Source organism: Hypanus sabinus, chromosome 10, assembly GCF_030144855.1.
Source record: "Hypanus sabinus isolate sHypSab1 chromosome 10, sHypSab1.hap1, whole genome shotgun sequence".
NCBI lineage: Eukaryota > Metazoa > Chordata > Chondrichthyes > Myliobatiformes > Dasyatidae > Hypanus > Hypanus sabinus.
The window spans coordinates 102,521,371-102,538,905 of NC_082715.1; the positions used below are offsets into that span (position 1 = coordinate 102,521,371).

At 42.1% G+C, this 17,535-nt stretch overlaps 1 protein-coding gene across 6 annotated transcripts in view; it reads right to left on the reverse strand.

The window, feature by feature from the left end:
- Positions 1 to 17,535, reverse strand: part of eya4 (EYA transcriptional coactivator and phosphatase 4) — a 419,225-nt gene that overhangs the window by 99,601 nt on the left and 302,089 nt on the right. For all 6 annotated transcript variants that reach the window (XM_059982433.1, XM_059982435.1, XM_059982432.1 and 3 more), the window contains 2 exons: positions 12,873 to 13,053; positions 6,293 to 6,429 (listed from right to left, as the gene is read on the reverse strand). In XM_059982433.1, the coding sequence (XP_059838416.1) occupies positions 6,293 to 6,429; positions 12,873 to 13,053 (318 nt within the window). The remainder of the gene's footprint in view (positions 1 to 6,292; positions 6,430 to 12,872; positions 13,054 to 17,535) is intronic.

Consider the following 17,535-nt stretch of genomic DNA (forward strand, 5'->3'; position numbering starts at 1 on the left):
GCTTCCACTCTCTGTGTACCTGTCTCCATCACCAACCCTGGCAGAGTGTTCCACACAGCCTCCACTCTCTGTGTATCTGTCTCCATCACCACCCCGACAGTGTGTTCCACACGTCCTCCACTCTCCGTGTATCTGTCTCCATCACCACCCCGACAGTGTGTTCCACACGTCCTCCACTCTCCGTGTATCTGTCTCCATCACCAACCCTGGCAGAGTGTTCCACACAGCCTCCACTCTCCGTGTATCTGTCTCCATCACCAACCCTGGCAGAGTGTTCCACACGTCCTCCACTCTCCGTGTATCTGTTTCCATCACCAACCCCGGCAGAGTGTTCCACACAGCCTCCACTCTCCGTGTATCTGTCTCCATCACCAACCCTGGCAGAGTGTTCCACACGTCCTCCACTCTCCGTGTATCTGTTTCCATCACCAACCCCGGCAGAGTGTTCCACACAGCCTCCACTCTCCGTGTATCTGTTTCCATCACCAACCCTGGCAGAGTGTTCCACACGTCCTCCACTCTCTGTGTATCTGTCTCCATCACCACCCCTGGCAGAGTGTTCCACACAGCCTCCACTCTCTGTGTATCTGTCTCCATCACCAACCCTGGCAGAGTGTTCCACACGTCCTCCACTCTCTGTGTATCTGTCTCCATCACCACCCCTGGCAGAGTGTTCCACACAGCCTCCACTCTCTGTGTATCTGTCTCCATCACCAACCCTGGCAGAGTGTTCCACACGTCCTCCACTCTCTGTGTATCTGTCTCCATCACCACCCCGACAGTGTGTTCCACACAGCCTCCACTCTCTGTGTATCTGTCTCCATCATCACCCCGACAGTGTGTTCCACATAGCCTCCACTCTCTGTGTATCTGTCTCCATCACCAACCCTGGCAGAGTGTTCCACATAGCTTCCACTCTCTGTGTACCTGTCTCCATCACCAACCCTGGCAGAGTGTTCCACACAGCCTCCACTCTCTGTGTATCTGTCTCCATCACCACCCCGACAGTGTGTTCCACACGTCCTCCACTCTCCGTGTATCTGTCTCCATCACCACCCCGACAGTGTGTTCCACACGTCCTCCACTCTCCGTGTATCTGTCTCCATCACCAACCCTGGCAGAGTGTTCCACACAGCCTCCACTCTCCGTGTATCTGTCTCCATCACCAACCCTGGCAGAGTGTTCCACACGTCCTCCACTCTCCGTGTATCTGTTTCCATCACCAACCCCGGCAGAGTGTTCCACACAGCCTCCACTCTCCGTGTATCTGTTTCCATCACCAACCCTGGCAGAGTGTTCCACACGTCCTCCACTCTCTGTGTATCTGTCTCCATCACCACCCCTGGCAGAGTGTTCCACACAGCCTCCACTCTCTGTGTATCTGTCTCCATCACCAACCCTGGCAGAGTGTTCCACACGTCCTCCACTCTCTGTGTATCTGTCTCCATCACCACCCCTGGCAGAGTGTTCCACACAGCCTCCACTCTCTGTGTATCTGTCTCCATCACCAACCCTGGCAGAGTGTTCCACACGTCCTCCACTCTCTGTGTATCTGTCTCCATCACCAACCCGACAGTGTGTTCCACACAGCCTCCACTCTCTGTGTATCTGTCTCCATCACCAACCCTGGCAGAGTGCTCCACACATCCTCCATTTAAATTATACCCCCTATACTAGCCTTTTCTGCCCTAGGAAATAGGTGCTGGATATCCACTCTTTCGGTGCCTCTTAGCATCTTTTATACCTCTAACAATTCACCTGTCATCTTCCTTCATTATAACCATATAACCATATAACAATCACAGCACGGAAACAGGCCATCTTGGCCCTCCTAGTCCGTGCCGAACCCTTAATCTCACCTAGTCCCACCTACCCGCACTCAGCCCATAACCCTCCACTCCTTTCCTGTCCATATACCTATCCAATTTTACCTTAAATGACACAACTGAACTGGCCTCTACTACTTCTACAGGAAGCTCATTCCACACAGCTATCACTCTTTGAGTAAAGAAATACCCCCTCGTGTTTCCCTTAAACTTCTGCCCCCTAACTCTCAAATCATGTCCTCTAGTTTGAATCTCCCCTACTCTCAATGGAAACAGCCTGTTCACGTCAACTCTATCTATCCCTCTCAAAATTTTAAATACCTCGATCAAATCCCCCCTCAACCTTCTACGCTCCAATGAATAGAGACCTAACTTGTTCAACCTTTCTTTGTAACTTAATTGCTGAAACCCAGGTAACATCCTAGTAAATCGTCTCTGCACTCTCTCGCTCTCATTGTAGATAGTGTAGAAGTGTAGGGCATTCTAAAGAGAAATGCCCTAGCTCATCCAACTTTTCTGTTAAGACATGCTCTGTAATCCAGGCAGCATCCTGGTGATCTCCTCTGCACTCTCTTTAAAGCTTCCACATCCGTGCTGTAAAGAGGCAGCTAGAAGTGAGTGCAATACTGCCAAGTCTGGTCTAACTGGAGTTTCATTGCTGCAACATTACATCACGGTTCTTGAACTCAGTCCCTTGACTAATGAAGGCCAACACACCAGATGCTTTCTGAACTACCCTGCCAACTTGCATGGGAACTTTGAGGGATCTATGGATGTGGACCACAAGATCCCTCTGTTTTTCCACACTGCTACAAACCCTGCTGTTACCCCTGTATTCAGCCATCAAGTTCGACCTTCCAAAGTGTATCACTTCATACTCCATCTGCCACCCCTCAGCCCAGCTCTGTATCCTATCAAAGTAACCTACGACACCCTTCTACACTATCTACAACACCAGCAATAGAGCTCAATAGCAAGAGTCCTTGCCACTGAATAATAGACATGAGTTCAAATTGAAATTCAAGTGGCTAGAATAAAAAGCCACCATCAGGAATGGTGACTTGTAAATGACAGGATTGTTTTAAAAGCTAACCTGGTTCACCAATACTCTTTCAAGAAAGGAATTCTGTCATCCTACTGGCCTATGTGACTCCTGATCCAACATTTGTTTGGTTAGTTGACTTGTAATTGCTGCCAGGGCAAGTATCTGAGCTCGGAGTGTAATCAAGAAAGAACAATGGATTCTGGGTGTCTTGCTGGTAACATCCACATCCCATGAATAAATAAACAGAGGCTCCTTTTTTTCCCAAGGAGCTTTCATATTGTAACCCTCAAATACAGATTCCATTCACAGCCCTGGTTCCATTTACACCCCATTCAATCAAGTTAAAGTCCCAAACTTGCACTGGCCTCCATTCCAGCGCTGTGTTATTCCTGGATTGACTGAAACAGGAAACACCCTGCTTGCAGGATGAAATTGATGCTTGGAGCAATTCTTTCCACCACTCACTGTGTTTAATCTCCGGGGGTCTGATATAGGGAAATTGAGCTTTGTTGCCATTAGCTTAACCCTCTGGTTTTTCCATTTCACTCTCTGTATCATTCCTTTATTGCAATCTACTTCTCCCGCATGATCTCTCCTTATTTGCCAGTTCCTCTCGTCTATAACCACCTTCCCCATTCCATTTGCAATTCTCCCTTCCTTCTATCCACTTACTCCAGCACCATTTAATCCTCCATACAACTCTGCACTTTGTGACATCTGCCATTGCATAATTGAAAATTGGCACTCAGTTTTTGCATTCTTTTACTGTAGCAAACTATGTCCAAAAGCATTTAAAGAAAATCAAGCCAGAGTCTGAATATATTAAACCCATGTATTAGTAGGTTCTGTAATTTTGCACCTTCCATGTGGGGTATCTGTTATAATATTTCACTAGCAACACCACTTAAGCTTTGTTCCTTATTATCGATTGCTCCGTACCTTTGTAGTCCACTCATCCTTACACCATGCTCGTGTTATTCGAACTGAGGCAGAAAATTATTGTTGCACTTTACTGCATATTGTTTAAAATAACAGATAGCTAGAAAATGAATTTCTGGCCAAACAGGTGCTTCCCTTTCTTAAATTTCACTTGAATACCAATTTGTACCAGATCGATTAGCATGTCACCAGCTCTTTGTTGGTCTTGACTTGTGTGTGTTGGATTCATGCACTAACCCAGAAACATCCAGGGCTCCATTGATTCTGTTGATTCAATTCTGGATAACCAATTAGTTACATTTGCCTAGGAATTAGATTTCACTCGTTTTGGTACAGTAGGCTGGAAATGATCAAAACCTATTTGGTTTCCCTGCAGAAAGTTATGAGGTTGGCCAAAAAGACAAATGTACATTGTTAGAGTAGTTTACACCAGAACTGGGTACTAAAAAGAGCCCTGGCTCATCTCATTCCTGATGGGACCACACTCACATTACTTCCCTAATTTCTAAACAACAGTATTTTACTCCCAATTTAAATTACAACTATTTACAAGATCAAAGGAGAGGACTGATTGGCTTCATAATTGTTTAAAATTCTACTTGCTAATTGACTGTTAAAACTAATTGAGATTTCAGAAGTTCACTCATTGTTATCATTCCTAACATTATGGGGAATTACAGGACTTGGTGAAACAGTAGGTTTAAAAGAAATGCTGCAAATTTACAATAATAAATAGTAAAGAGTAAAACATGAAATGTCCATGTTCTGATCTTGAGAAGTGGGACACCTCTTACTTTGGTCCCAAATATCTAAGGAAGGATGTGCTGGCACCAGAGAGGGTCTGGAGGAGGTTTACAGAAATGATCCTGGGTATGAACTGGTTAATGTACGAGAGCATTTGATGGCTCTGAGCTTGTTCTCTTGGAGTTTAGAAGAACGTGGTGGTGGGGGAATCTGATTGAAACTTGCTGAATTTTTGAAATGTTTGGATGGACTGGACATGGAGAGGATGTTTCTAGTAGTGGGAGGTCTAGGATCAGGGGACACAGCCACATAATAGAAGGATGTCTGTTTAGAATAGAAATGAGGAAGTATTTCTTTAGCTAGACAGAGGCAAAACTATAGAATTCATTGCCACAGATGGCTATGAAGGCCAAGTTATTGGGTATAGTTAAAGCAGAGGTTGACAGATTCTTGGTTAATAAGGGTGTGAAATGTTATGGAGAGAAGGCAGAAGAATGGGGTTGAAAGGGAAAATAAACCAGCTATGACCAAATGGCAGAGCAACGATGGGCTGAATGGCCTATTTCTGCTCCTATGTCTTATAGTCTTATTTTTGGAGATTGATTTAAATTTCACACCACAAAACAATTTTAACACTCTCTTTCCTCCTAATGGCCTGTCCAAATTCCCACCACCCTCACCACCTCTCCCTTCTGAGGCATGATCTCTCTTACGTCCATTCCCTCTGATTACAGGTTGCACCAAAACCCTGGCTCCAACTGACCTTTCTTCACATTATTTCAAGTTAAGATTATACAGTAGTTTGGCTACTTACCCACAAGAATTTTGCACAAATAAATTGTCCACAGCCGATGAATAAATTTCCAACACTACACTGAGCATAATTAAGTTGTTTATTTTTGCGTTGTAGTCTCGTCCAATTTTAACATCATGCTTTGTTCACACACAAATCCCTTCTTATAGAGCTCTGCAGGAGCAGTTTTCTAACTTATTACTCATGCACATTGCAGTCAACTGCTTAGTTCTGAACTCTGTCTTAATTGACAGAAACTAATACATTTCAACCTGGGAAAAGAAGCAAAATTCTCCCTTTTTATGGCTCAGTAACGACGGTAGATAGTTCATTTGATAAGTAATCATCTTTTGGAAGGCAGGCAGGAGAGAGGTGCAGGTAAATACATTATAAAAAATTGATGGAAAACATTTAAACTCGATGCAAAACTATTTTCTGATTGTACTTTGTTTTTATTGCCCCATATATCAGCATCTATCTCTTTGTGTTGGCAATATGCACTTTAAACTAGGTTGAAATCTTGACAAATTTTAACTTGTAATGCCTAATACTCTAGTACCTTTAGATCTGTATTATGTAAAATAAATGTTTATGTGATCTACAGACTAGCAACAAAATTGCTGGTCATTATATTTGGCAATCAAACCATTTTCAGCACCTTTTAATTTCATTTCAGTTCTTTTCTCTCCAGAAAGCAAACAGAGAGAAATACGTCTTCTGAAAACTATGCTTACTGAGCCACTCTGTTGTAACTCTTGTGCAGTATGGAATAAAAATCACCTCACAGCAACTTAATGTAACCTTGGTTGAAAACAGTTATTATGAACTAAGCGATAGGGAAGAATGCTCAGCTTGTAGTCTGCATTAATATAATGTCTCCCATTTAGCCTTTATATCAAAATATGTGCAATCTTAAAGTTTTCATCAATTAATGTCAAGGCCTACCTCCAAGTCGTTGTCAGGAGGTGGTGATGGATTATTCTTCCTTCCCCTTCCCCGTGACTTTGACCCCGAACTCCTACACGTTCGCTCATCCAAGTCTTTGATTGGTGTTGATGGTCTCTGCACTGTGTCAAACTCTCCTGTAAAAGCAACCATTCAGATTGCAACCATCACCTTCAGTTTTTCTCCACACGAGGAATGAGTGTCAACCACAAGTTCACACTGCTGCAGGAACAAAGTGATTTCTGACGATTGCACTGTGTTCAGTTTGACAGCCGTTCTGCAGCTGAATAATTATGTATAAAGAAAATATACCAGGCACAGAAAAACAAGCAGCTACACAATTTATTTAACTGTTGCCACAGCCAGAACTAGTAAAGTTTTGTGATGTGGAGCCTTCAATTTTTATTCATTTGCTGTATGTATTTATAAGGACTGTCTAAGCATTCAGGAGACAATTGGATTGAATTCAGAATCAGCAATTCCTTTTGGCACAAAGCCTGTATCACAGGGCAGCGGGGAGAAATTTTACCTGAAAATCAGGGTCTTCTGGTATGCTGCTGTAAGTCTGGCAGAGGTCAGTGGAACTGCAGTAATTTTGTGAACCATAGCTTACTTGGCAGCACACTCATCTCCAAATACAAAACTGTGGCTTCGGTCCCATGCCATACACTTAAGCACAAAGTCTAGAGCTGACACATGGGGAACATCATGTTGTCGACGGTGATATCCCTGAGACAAGATGTCAAGCCAAAACTCTGCTATGCCCTCACAAGTGAACATCAATGTTTTCCTGCATTTTTTAAATGGGGATTACATCAGAGATCATATTGGTACTTTTGGTCAATATTTGGTGGATTCCCAGGTGAAGAGTTTCTATGAGCAATGGTAAGACTATGCAAAGAAGTCTTTCAGAGGTGTGTGTGTGTGGGGGGGTTGTCAGGCAGAGTTACTGAAGAATTGCAGTTGTATCTCTGGTGGGGGAGGAGAGTAATGAGTAGGTAACCAGCCCAAGGGTTGGCAGACATGGGCATAGAGAGAAACATTCTCACTGAAAGAAACATTTGTCTATAAAATGAGCTGCACCCCCGCCGTAACTTATGTTGAAAAATAACATCTATGAGTGTTCAGCTCTACAGATATATCAAATTTCTGCTTAGGTTTCAACATGGAAGCTCCATTATGTGTAGAAAATGTTTTTAAAAATCCAAGCAGGAATGTATATTATAATTCTACCAGTGAGCTGTTTACTTGTAGTCTGACGGTTTTGTCCTTTATCATATGTCCAGACAAGAGTGAGTGAGCTGATGAAGAAACAGAAGACTCCATTGACTTTGTCACCACAATCCACTGCTTTGGGAAAGCAGACAATGTAATCAAGGGCCCCTCTCACCATGGTCATTCTTCCTTCTCCTCTCTCCGCTGGACAGAAGATTGTACCATCAGACTCGAGAACAGCTTCTATCCTGCTCTTATCAGAGTCCTGAATGACGAATTCTTGATTTCCCAAACTACCTTGACATAGTCCTTGCACTTGATTTGTTTCCCTGCAGGGCTGTAGCTGCTACAATGTATTCTTTTTACTACCTCATTGTACTTATGTATGGAAAGATCTGTCTGGATGGCAGGCAAACAGAAGTTTTTCATTGTGCCTTCGTACATGTCACAAAAGAAAACCAACTATTGCAAATGTTTAGAAGGCATTCAGATAGACACATGAACAGGCTGGGAATAGAGGGATATAGACCATGTATTGACAGGTGTGTAACTTCAATTGGCATCAAGGTTGGCAGGGTTTATTCCTGAATTGTTATGTGCTCTAGTCTATATTCTAACACCAAGGATAACTTTCTGCTTTGCCTACTCACAATCCTTTGATGTTTTTGTCCCTAATGACAACAAGACCTGCTTAAATTGGAAGGCTTTCTATTCAGGTGGACCTGCTGTTGCCCTATCCTGCCTTTATACAAAAGTAATGTTGAGAGGGAAGGTTTTTTGATAGCACATAGCTGGATTCCCTGCATGCCAGCATATGAATGTAAATCAAGCAGTCAAGTTCTGTTGAAGTGATTTGATGCGTGCAGCTCTTTAAAGATCTTAGTGTGTCAAGAGCTTTGGTTGGAAGTTGCAGCACGAATGTGTGGCATGAGTGGTAAGCAATGTATGGATCAGCAGTAAATGTGTGTCAGGCAGCAAACAGCACTTGTGGAATGCTGGCTTGCAACATGTGGTACGTGGCACTGCTGCAAAGCTTCACTGAGCAAACACTTCCTCTCGTTGCAGACTTTGTTGGGAGTTCAATTCCTGCACCAATCACCCGGCTACATACTCCACTCTTTTAACCTACAGATTCTGCCCCGGGACAGTTTCACTGTATTTGCAATCTTCAGAATCTCATTCAATCTAACTCACCAGCTCTAGCATGCTCAAGCATCAGCCGTTCCCAAGACTCAGCTCCTAAACTTTTCATTTGGAATGGTTTGGCACTTAAAGGTGAACACCTATCTTTAAGGACTACCATCACTGCTTCACTGCCACAGGCTAAACAGTTACACCAGGTTATACAACCTGGCAAAGTGCAGAGAAAGTGGTTAAGACATTGTGAGGAATGCAGTTATACTTCATCAGTTGCAGCAAATGCTCTTCCACTCCTTTCACAGCGCACAGAACACTACAGCATAGGAACAGGGCCTTCGGCCTGTAATATTGCAACAAACTAATTAAACTAGTTGCTGGTAGGTCAAATGTAAAGAGACAGTACACTGTTAAGGCAGTGTTGATGAGCAGAGAGATCTTGGGGTCCAAGTTCATACCTCCCTGAACATGGTACACTGGTCAATAGAGTGGTTAAGAAGGCAAATAACCTGCTTGCCTTTATTAGTTGAGGGATTGAGTTCAAGAGTCAGAAAGTAATGCTGCAGCTTTATAATACTCTAGTTAGGCTGCATCTGGAGTATTGCTTACAGTTCTGGTCTGATGCACCATCAATAACTCGGGGAGACGTGAGGTGAGATATAGGCTTTTATTGGCTGGAAGCAAGCAGCAATTGACCACCACACTGCATCCTGGAGACTGAGGGCAGGGCTCAGGCTCCAATCGCCTTTATACCAGGGTCTGTGGGAGGAGCCACGGTCAGTGGGAGGAGCCACAGGAGCAGTCAGCAGGGGGTGTGTCCAGACAGGTATATGTATTTCACCACATGGTCACCCCATTATAGGAAGGACGTTGAGGCTTTGGAGAGGGTGCAGGAGAGGTTTGCCAGGATGCTGCCTGGTTTAGAGGGCATGTGCTATATTGACAGGTTCGACAAATTTGGGTTGTTTTCTCCAAAGTGGAAAAGGCAGAGGAGAGATCTGATAGAAATTTATAAGATTATGGAGAGGCACAGGTAGAGTAGACAGACAGTATCTTTTTTCCCCAGGGTTGAAACGTCTAATACTAGAAGGCATGCATTTAAAGTGAGAGGAGGTAATTTCAAAGGAGATGTGAGGGGCAAGGGATTTACACAGAGAGTGGTGGGTGCCAGGAATCTGCTGTCTGTGATGGTGGCAGCAGCAGATACGCTAGGGACTTCTATGAGACGTTTAGATGGGCACATGAATGTGAGGAAAATGAAAGGATATGGACATTGCGTAGGCAGAAGGGAATTATTTAGTTGTCCTTCTGATTACTAATTTATTTGGTTTGACACATTATTGTAGGCCAAAGGTCCTATTCATTTGCTGTACTGTTGTTGTGGTGAACTATGTGCCTGTCGGGACACGCCCCTGCTGACTGCTCCTGTGGCTCCTCCCACAGGCCCCTGTATAAAGGAGATCTGCGGCCTGACGCTCGGCCTCAGTCTCCAAGACCTTGTATGATAGACACTCACTCCTGGTTCCTTCTTCCAGTCAATAAAAGCCGATATCTCGCCTACGTCTCAGTGTGAGTTATTGATGGTGCATCAATTGTACATTGTAAATTTCTAACTAAATGAATCCCTTCTTTTATTCTTTCACATCTCTCCTTTACTCCTTACAAACCTTTTCTTCTCATTGTTATTTTTTGAATTTTATCCAATTGGCTTTCAACATTCAAAACTAGGTCACCTTTTCAGCCTCTGGAGATCGAAGTGAAACCAACGGAATGCTTTACACAGTTCTTTTTTACTGTAAAAATCGACACTGTTTTCATTTACAATTTGTGCCAAATTGTACAATGTGAATCTGCTTGTAACCGAATTGCTGTCAGTAAATATGTCTGCAAGAAAACTGTGAGAAAGCAAAATGCATTGCAGCGATAAGAGTGGATTGTCTTGTTCTGAAGGGAAGAAGTAGAAGATGAAGCATTTTAGGATCTCATCATTTGAATCAAAGTTTAGTTGGACAGAACTATCATGGGCAATACAAATGTTCTGCTTATTTAATGAATCCATGCATCACATTTTGACATATTTTCATTGGACTTCATTCATAAATAACATCAAAACCCCACTGCAGAATTGTAGACAATATATCACACAGAAAGTCATTTGGCCCATCATGTTTGTGCCAGTTGAACAAAGCTATCGCATTTAATTCCACCTTTCAGCACCAGCTTCATTGCCCTTACACCAGGGCTTTTCATGTAGACATCCAAGTACTGCTTCAAAGTGATGAAGGTTTCTGCTTCTATTACCATTCCAGGGTGTGAATTTCAAATGGATTAGAAAAACCTACCTTCTAATCCTTCTAGCAATTATTTTAAATCTGTATCTTTGGTTTTTGCCCACTCTGCTAAAGCAATAAGCTTGTTCTGAGTGGCTTAATTTAGTCCCTCACAATTTATAAACTTCAATTAAAACCTCCAAATAAACCCTTCAGTATATCCATTTTCTTCAGAGCTACAATTTCAAGTACATGTAATATCTTTGTAAATCCTTCCAGTGCAATTATATCTTGAACTGTGGTGACCAAAGCTGTACTTGGTCTCCAGATATGACCAAACTCATGTTATTTACATTTCTAATAAACTACACATCTGAACACTAAGTATACCTGCACTAAAATTGATTATATATTTTCTGAGGATCTTCATATATCAACATTGATCAAACTAAATACTAAAATGATTAATAATATTAATTAAAACAGACATATACATTTTAGGAAATATTGCAAGACTTGCAAGTTACATTATTAAAAATATGTATTGCATTTCTACTATGCATTTGATTTTGAGTTTGTTGGTCAATCATAACAATTATTAAGGTAGAGAAATCAACTGAAGGCCACACAGACTAAGGGTCCCTCATAATTACCCATGTTTAGTGAGTGCAACTGAAGGGTGTTAGAGAAAAATGTTAACAGGAAACAGAACAGGTTTTAAAGCACTTATTGTTATGTCTCAATAATGAAAAACAGTCCAACTCTTTGGAATGGAAAATGAAAATGTGTGTGATTGAAGAAGAATGATAAGCTTCCTTAATCAAAAACCTGTAAGTTTGCCAAAGACAACTGGGAAAAAAAATAAGACTTTAAATTCAAGAATGTTCCACTTTGTTGAGAAAGCTTTGATATCAGAGTTCAAATGCCCTCAATTAAAACAGTCAAACTCTGGAATAATAGAGTATGCTGTTTTTACACTGGCATTAATAGAAAGTACTAATCTTGTGTTAAATTTACTATAGATACTTTAAATGATGAAATGCAGCTAGTATGTGTTTAAGATAGCTCTATTTATCATACAATGAATGCAAAAATAAACTTAAAATTAAAACATTGTGAGGAAACCCAAAAATAAACACACCATACTTCTGTTGTCTCTTTCAATCTGCGCTATGCTTCAGATAGTTTACTGCGTCTATGTGTGTTAGTTATTTACTAAATTGGAAACCTGCTTCTGTTTAACTCAGGCTGGCTGTATTCACTTTATGGCTAAACCTCAACATCACACACCATATAATAAAATGCTGAACCATACAAATCTATCAACAACATTGGTTATTGTCCTCTGTGCTCTGCATTCCACTTGGACCAAAGACAATTTGCTGTGTTACACCCACACAACCCAATTGTCATCAGTACATGTGCATGGCTGTGTGTCTGTTGCATTTTACTGTACCAACTGGAACTCATTTAACAAAATATCCAAATCTGAGGCACAAGCTTTCCCTCTGTCAATGTATCTACATAAATACATGTTTCTGCTTTAGAGGAGCAAGTGCAGTAGTCAGCAAAAAAGGGTTTGTTTTGACAAGTGTAAACCAAGCTGCTGGATTTTCTGTTTCTCCCCTACCCCCAATCAACACTTTCAGAGCACTACCTTGGAACTTTTACAACTGCAAAAAGTCCTGACAACAGCAAAAAGATCCAAAAACTATAGGAGAATTAAATTCATCTGAGCTTGGTTGCTTGGATGTTACAATGGTAAAATACAGACTAAAGGTTTATTGCCAGTAGTTTGCAGCATGAGTAGTTAAAAGACAGTTATAATCAAAAATGCAATCTGCTATTGAGCTACTTTCAAACAGTCACTTTATTCTTTGTTAAAATCTTGACAATATTCAATCTTCTAGTAGTTTTGAAAGATTGACTACAGTACAATTAGAAAGGAAGTCATTTACCTCCAGGAAGATCTGTGGCTGGCTGGCCAGGGATATTGGGAGGATCTTGTAACTGGTATGTTGTTGATGTTGAAGAGGTGCCGTCAACAGTATCATTTGAGGTCATATATGTGCCATATGTTGCAGATGGATAATACTGTGCATACTGGTTTTGGCCAAATGCAGTGTAGCCAGGATAATCCTAAAGAAAAACCATCAGTTTAAGTCATTTCTCTTGTAGCGGACCAATCATATGCTCATTGAAACCACACACTTATCAACCTAACCATAATTGAAACACAATGAAAAGAACAAAGTCAAACGAGCAATTGATACATTATCTAAAAGGTAGATCATAAGTAATTGAGGTCATAGTCTGTGTAAGCATGCATGAATTGGCAGTGGAGGCAGGTGGGCCTGGGAGGTAGAAAAACAATTAAATTCAGCTACCTACTGCCGGGCAGATAGCATAAAGTGGGATAGGCTCTGCATTTTCAATTTCTGCGTCTAAGAGAGTTCCTGGAAATGCATCTGCAAGTACATTGTAATAACCTTAATGGTTAGGCAGGCTGTGCTATCATGAGGGATGGTCACTTCAGCAAAGTAACAATGATAAAATGTTTGTGGCATTATCCCATCAGTAAGAAAATGCTTGTGGCATTATCCCGTCAGTAAGATCAAGAGGGCAGATCTTTCGAGGTCAGCGTCCACACAAGTTCACTAGCTGCATACTATAGTTGCCTTCAAACACATCATCCAGCTCCCAGAGGATTGATGAGGATCCGCGCAGCCTCCTGACCAAAACCCACCATCCGGTCCACAGTGACCTAAAGTCCACATGTTTCCAGTCCTTTATACGTCAATTGTTAGATAAATTGGACCCTTGACTATCCTTCACACATGGCTGCATTGTTGTCAGTTGACTTCCTGCAGAAGCAATGTCTTTAAATGCTTACTAAGACTGGTTAGTCTGTAGAGCACTGCAAGGTTGTGTGTTGGCTGCAATGCCTATGCTGTCATAAGTTCTTTCCTGGTCGAAGACAGTCATTGAGTGACTGCAGCTCCAGGTAACCTGCTTTCCGAATTCAGGTTAGCCATAATGTCCGCCAGTGCTCCCTCAGTAAGAAATGGCCATTAACTCACTCTTATTTGATTATAGTGGAAGTGGCCATTTGGCCCCTCCTGTACATTACAGGCTTTCAAAAGCTTATCCCTGTCCAATCCACATGCCAGGTTCCTGCAATGACCGTCCCTTACATGTTGGACAATCTTAGTCTCCTTCCTTCTCCTCCCTTATTCACCACATAGTCCCCACCCTCTTCCCCCCCCCCCCCATATGGCTATTTAGTCTACAATCTCAGAACATCCAGGACAATGAGCAAGTATGAGACTGGCCAATCTGGGTCTGATGCTGGAAGGTTCAGATGTGTCTTCTCACGTTGTTTACCAGTCCTGGAGGGTTACGTTTGTTTGCCTTTACTCTGATAAAAACTTCGTTTCAATAAGTAAGTATGGGGGCAACTGTTGGCAGGGCACTGATTGATATGTTCTTTAGGAAAGGAACAGCACTGAAAATGAATCCCACTCCAGACTGAATGTTACCCGATAATTATAAGACATAAGATGTAGGAATAGAATAAGGCCATTTGGCTCATTGAGTCCGCTCTGCCATTTCATTATGGCTGATCCAATTTTCCCCTCAGCCCCAACCTCCTGCCTTCTCCCTATATCCCTTCAGGCCCTGACCAATCAAGAATCTATTGATTTTTGTCTTAAATATACATAACAACTTGACCTCCATGGCTGCCTGTGGCAAAGAATTCCACAGATTCACCATTTTCTGGCTAAAGAAATACTTCCTCAACTCCATTCTAAAAGGACGTCCCTCTATTCTGAGACTGTGTCCTCTGGTCTTACACTCTCCCATTATAGGAAACATCCTCTCCACTTCCACTCTATCAAAGCCTTTCACCATTCGATAGGTTTCATTGAGGTCAGACCTCATTCTTCTGAATTCTAGTGAATTCATCAAATGCCATCAAATGTCCTTCATATGACAAGCCATTCAATCCTGGAATAATTTTCATAAATATCCTTTGGACCCTCTTCAGTTTCAGCCCATCCTTTCCAAGATAAGGGGCCCCAAACTACTCACAATACTCCAAGTGAGGCCTCAACATTACATCCTTGCTTTTATACTCTAGTTCTCTTGAAATCAATGCTAACATTGCATTTGCCTTCTTCACCACAGACTCAACCTGCAAATTAACCTTCAGGGAACCCTGCACAAGGACTCAGAAGTCCCTTTGCGCCTCAGTTTTCTTTTGCATTTTCTCTCCATTTAGAAGATAGTCAACACTTTCATTTCTTCTACCAAAGTGCATGACCACACACTTCCTGGCATTTGTCACTTCTTTGCCTATTCTCCTAATTTGTCTAAGTCCTTCTGTAGCCTCTCTACTTCCTCAAAACTATCTGCCCTTCCACCTATCTTCATATCCAGGAATTCCGCAGATTTTTCAAGCAAGATTTTCCCTTGAGGAAACCAGGCTGACTACATTTTATCATGTGTCTCCAAGTACCCTGAGACCTCATCCTTAACAATTGACTCCAACATCTTCCCAACCACTTAGGTCAGACATACTGGCCTATAGTTTCCTTTCTTCTGCCTCTCTTCCCTCTTGAAGAGTGGAGTAACATTTACAACTTTCCAGTCTTTCAGAACCTTATCAGAATCTGATAGATCATTATTAATCCCTCCACAATCTATTCAACCACCTCTTTCAGAACCCTGGGGTTCAGGTCCAGGTGACCTGTGTACCTTCAGACCTTTCAGTTTCCTAAGAAACTTCTCTCCAGTTATGGTAACCACACACCTCATAACATCCACCAAATTGCTAGTGTCTTCCACAATGAAGGCAGATGCAAAATGCATATTTACTTCATCCACCATTTTCTTGTCCCCCATTTCTACCTCTCCAGCATCGTTTTCCAGTGGTTTGATATGCACTCTCATCTCTCTTTTACACTTTATATATAGCTGAAGAAACTTTTGTTATCCTCTTTAATATTAGTGGCTAGTTTACTTTCATATAACATCTTTACCTTAGTGACTTTTTAGTTGCCTTCTGTTAGCATTTAAAAGCTTCCCAATCCTCTAACTTCCTACCAATTTTTGCTGTATTATATGTCCTCTCTTTGGCTTTCATGTTGGCTTTGATTTCTCTTATTAGCCACATTTGTGTCATCTTGCCTTTAGAATACTTCTTTCTCTTTGGGATGTTTTTGCATTCCGCCTTTCGAATTGCTTCCAGAAATTCCAGCCACTGCTGCTCTGCCTTCACCCCTGCCAGTGCTCTTTTCCAATCAATAATGACCAACTCCTCTGAATTGCCTCTGTAATTTCCTTTTCTCCACAGTAATATTGATACCATGGAACACTACAGCACAGTACAGGCCCTTCAGCCCTCCATGTTGTGCCGACCCATATAATCCTTAAAAAAGTACTAAGCCCACACTACCCCATAACCCTCCATTTTTCTTTAATCTACGTGCCTGTCCAAGAGGCTCTTAAATACTCCTAATGTTTTAGCCTCCACCATCATCCCTGGCAAGTCATTCCAGGCACTCACAACCCTCTGTATAAAAAACTTACCCCTGATGTCTCCTCTAAACTTCCCTCCCTTAATTTTGTGCATATGCCCTCTGGTGTTTGCTATTGGTGCCCTGGGAAGCAGGTACTGACTATCCATCCTATCTATGCCTCTCATAATCTTGTAGACCTCTATTAAATCCCCTCTCATTCTTCTACGCTCCAAAGAGAAAAGTCCCAGCTCTGCTAACCTAGCTTCATATGACTTGTTCCTCAAACCAGGCAACATCCTGGTAAATCTCCTCTGCACCCTCTCCATAGCTTCCACATCCTTCCTATAATGAGGTGACCAGAATTGAACACAATACTCTAAGTGCAGTCTCACCAGAGATTTGTAGAGTTGCAACATGACCTCTCTACTCTTGAACTCAATCCCCCTGTTAATGAAGTCTAGCATCCCATAGGCCTTCTTAACTACCCTATCAACCTGTGCAGTGACCTTGAGGGATGTATGGATTTGAACCCCAAGGTTCCTTTGTTCATCCACACTCTTAAGTAACTGACTATTAATCCTATACTCAGTCTTCCGGTTTGTCCTTCCAAAATACATCACCTCACACTTACCCAGATTGAACTCCATCTGCCATTTTTCTGCCCAACTCTGCAGCCCGTCTATAACCTTCGACAACCTGCAGCTCCATCCACAACTCCTCCTTCGTGTCATCCGCAAACTTATTCACCCATCCTTCTGCCTCTACATCCAGGTCATTTATAAAAATCACAAATAGCAGGGTTCCCAGGACAGATCCGTGCTGCATTCCACTAGTCGCCAACCTCCAGGCAAAATACTTTCCTTCCACAACTACCCTCTGCTTTCTTCCTTTAAGCCAATTTTTTATCCAAACAGCCAAGGTTCCACTTATCCCATGCTTCATGACTTTCTGGATGAGTCTCTCATGAGGGAGGGAGGATACATATAACTTTAGCTTCTCCTTGTCAAATTTTAGGAAAATTTGATCATATTATGATCACTTTCTCCTTAGGGTTCTTTTACCTTAAGCTCTGTAATCAATTTCAGTTCATTGAACAACA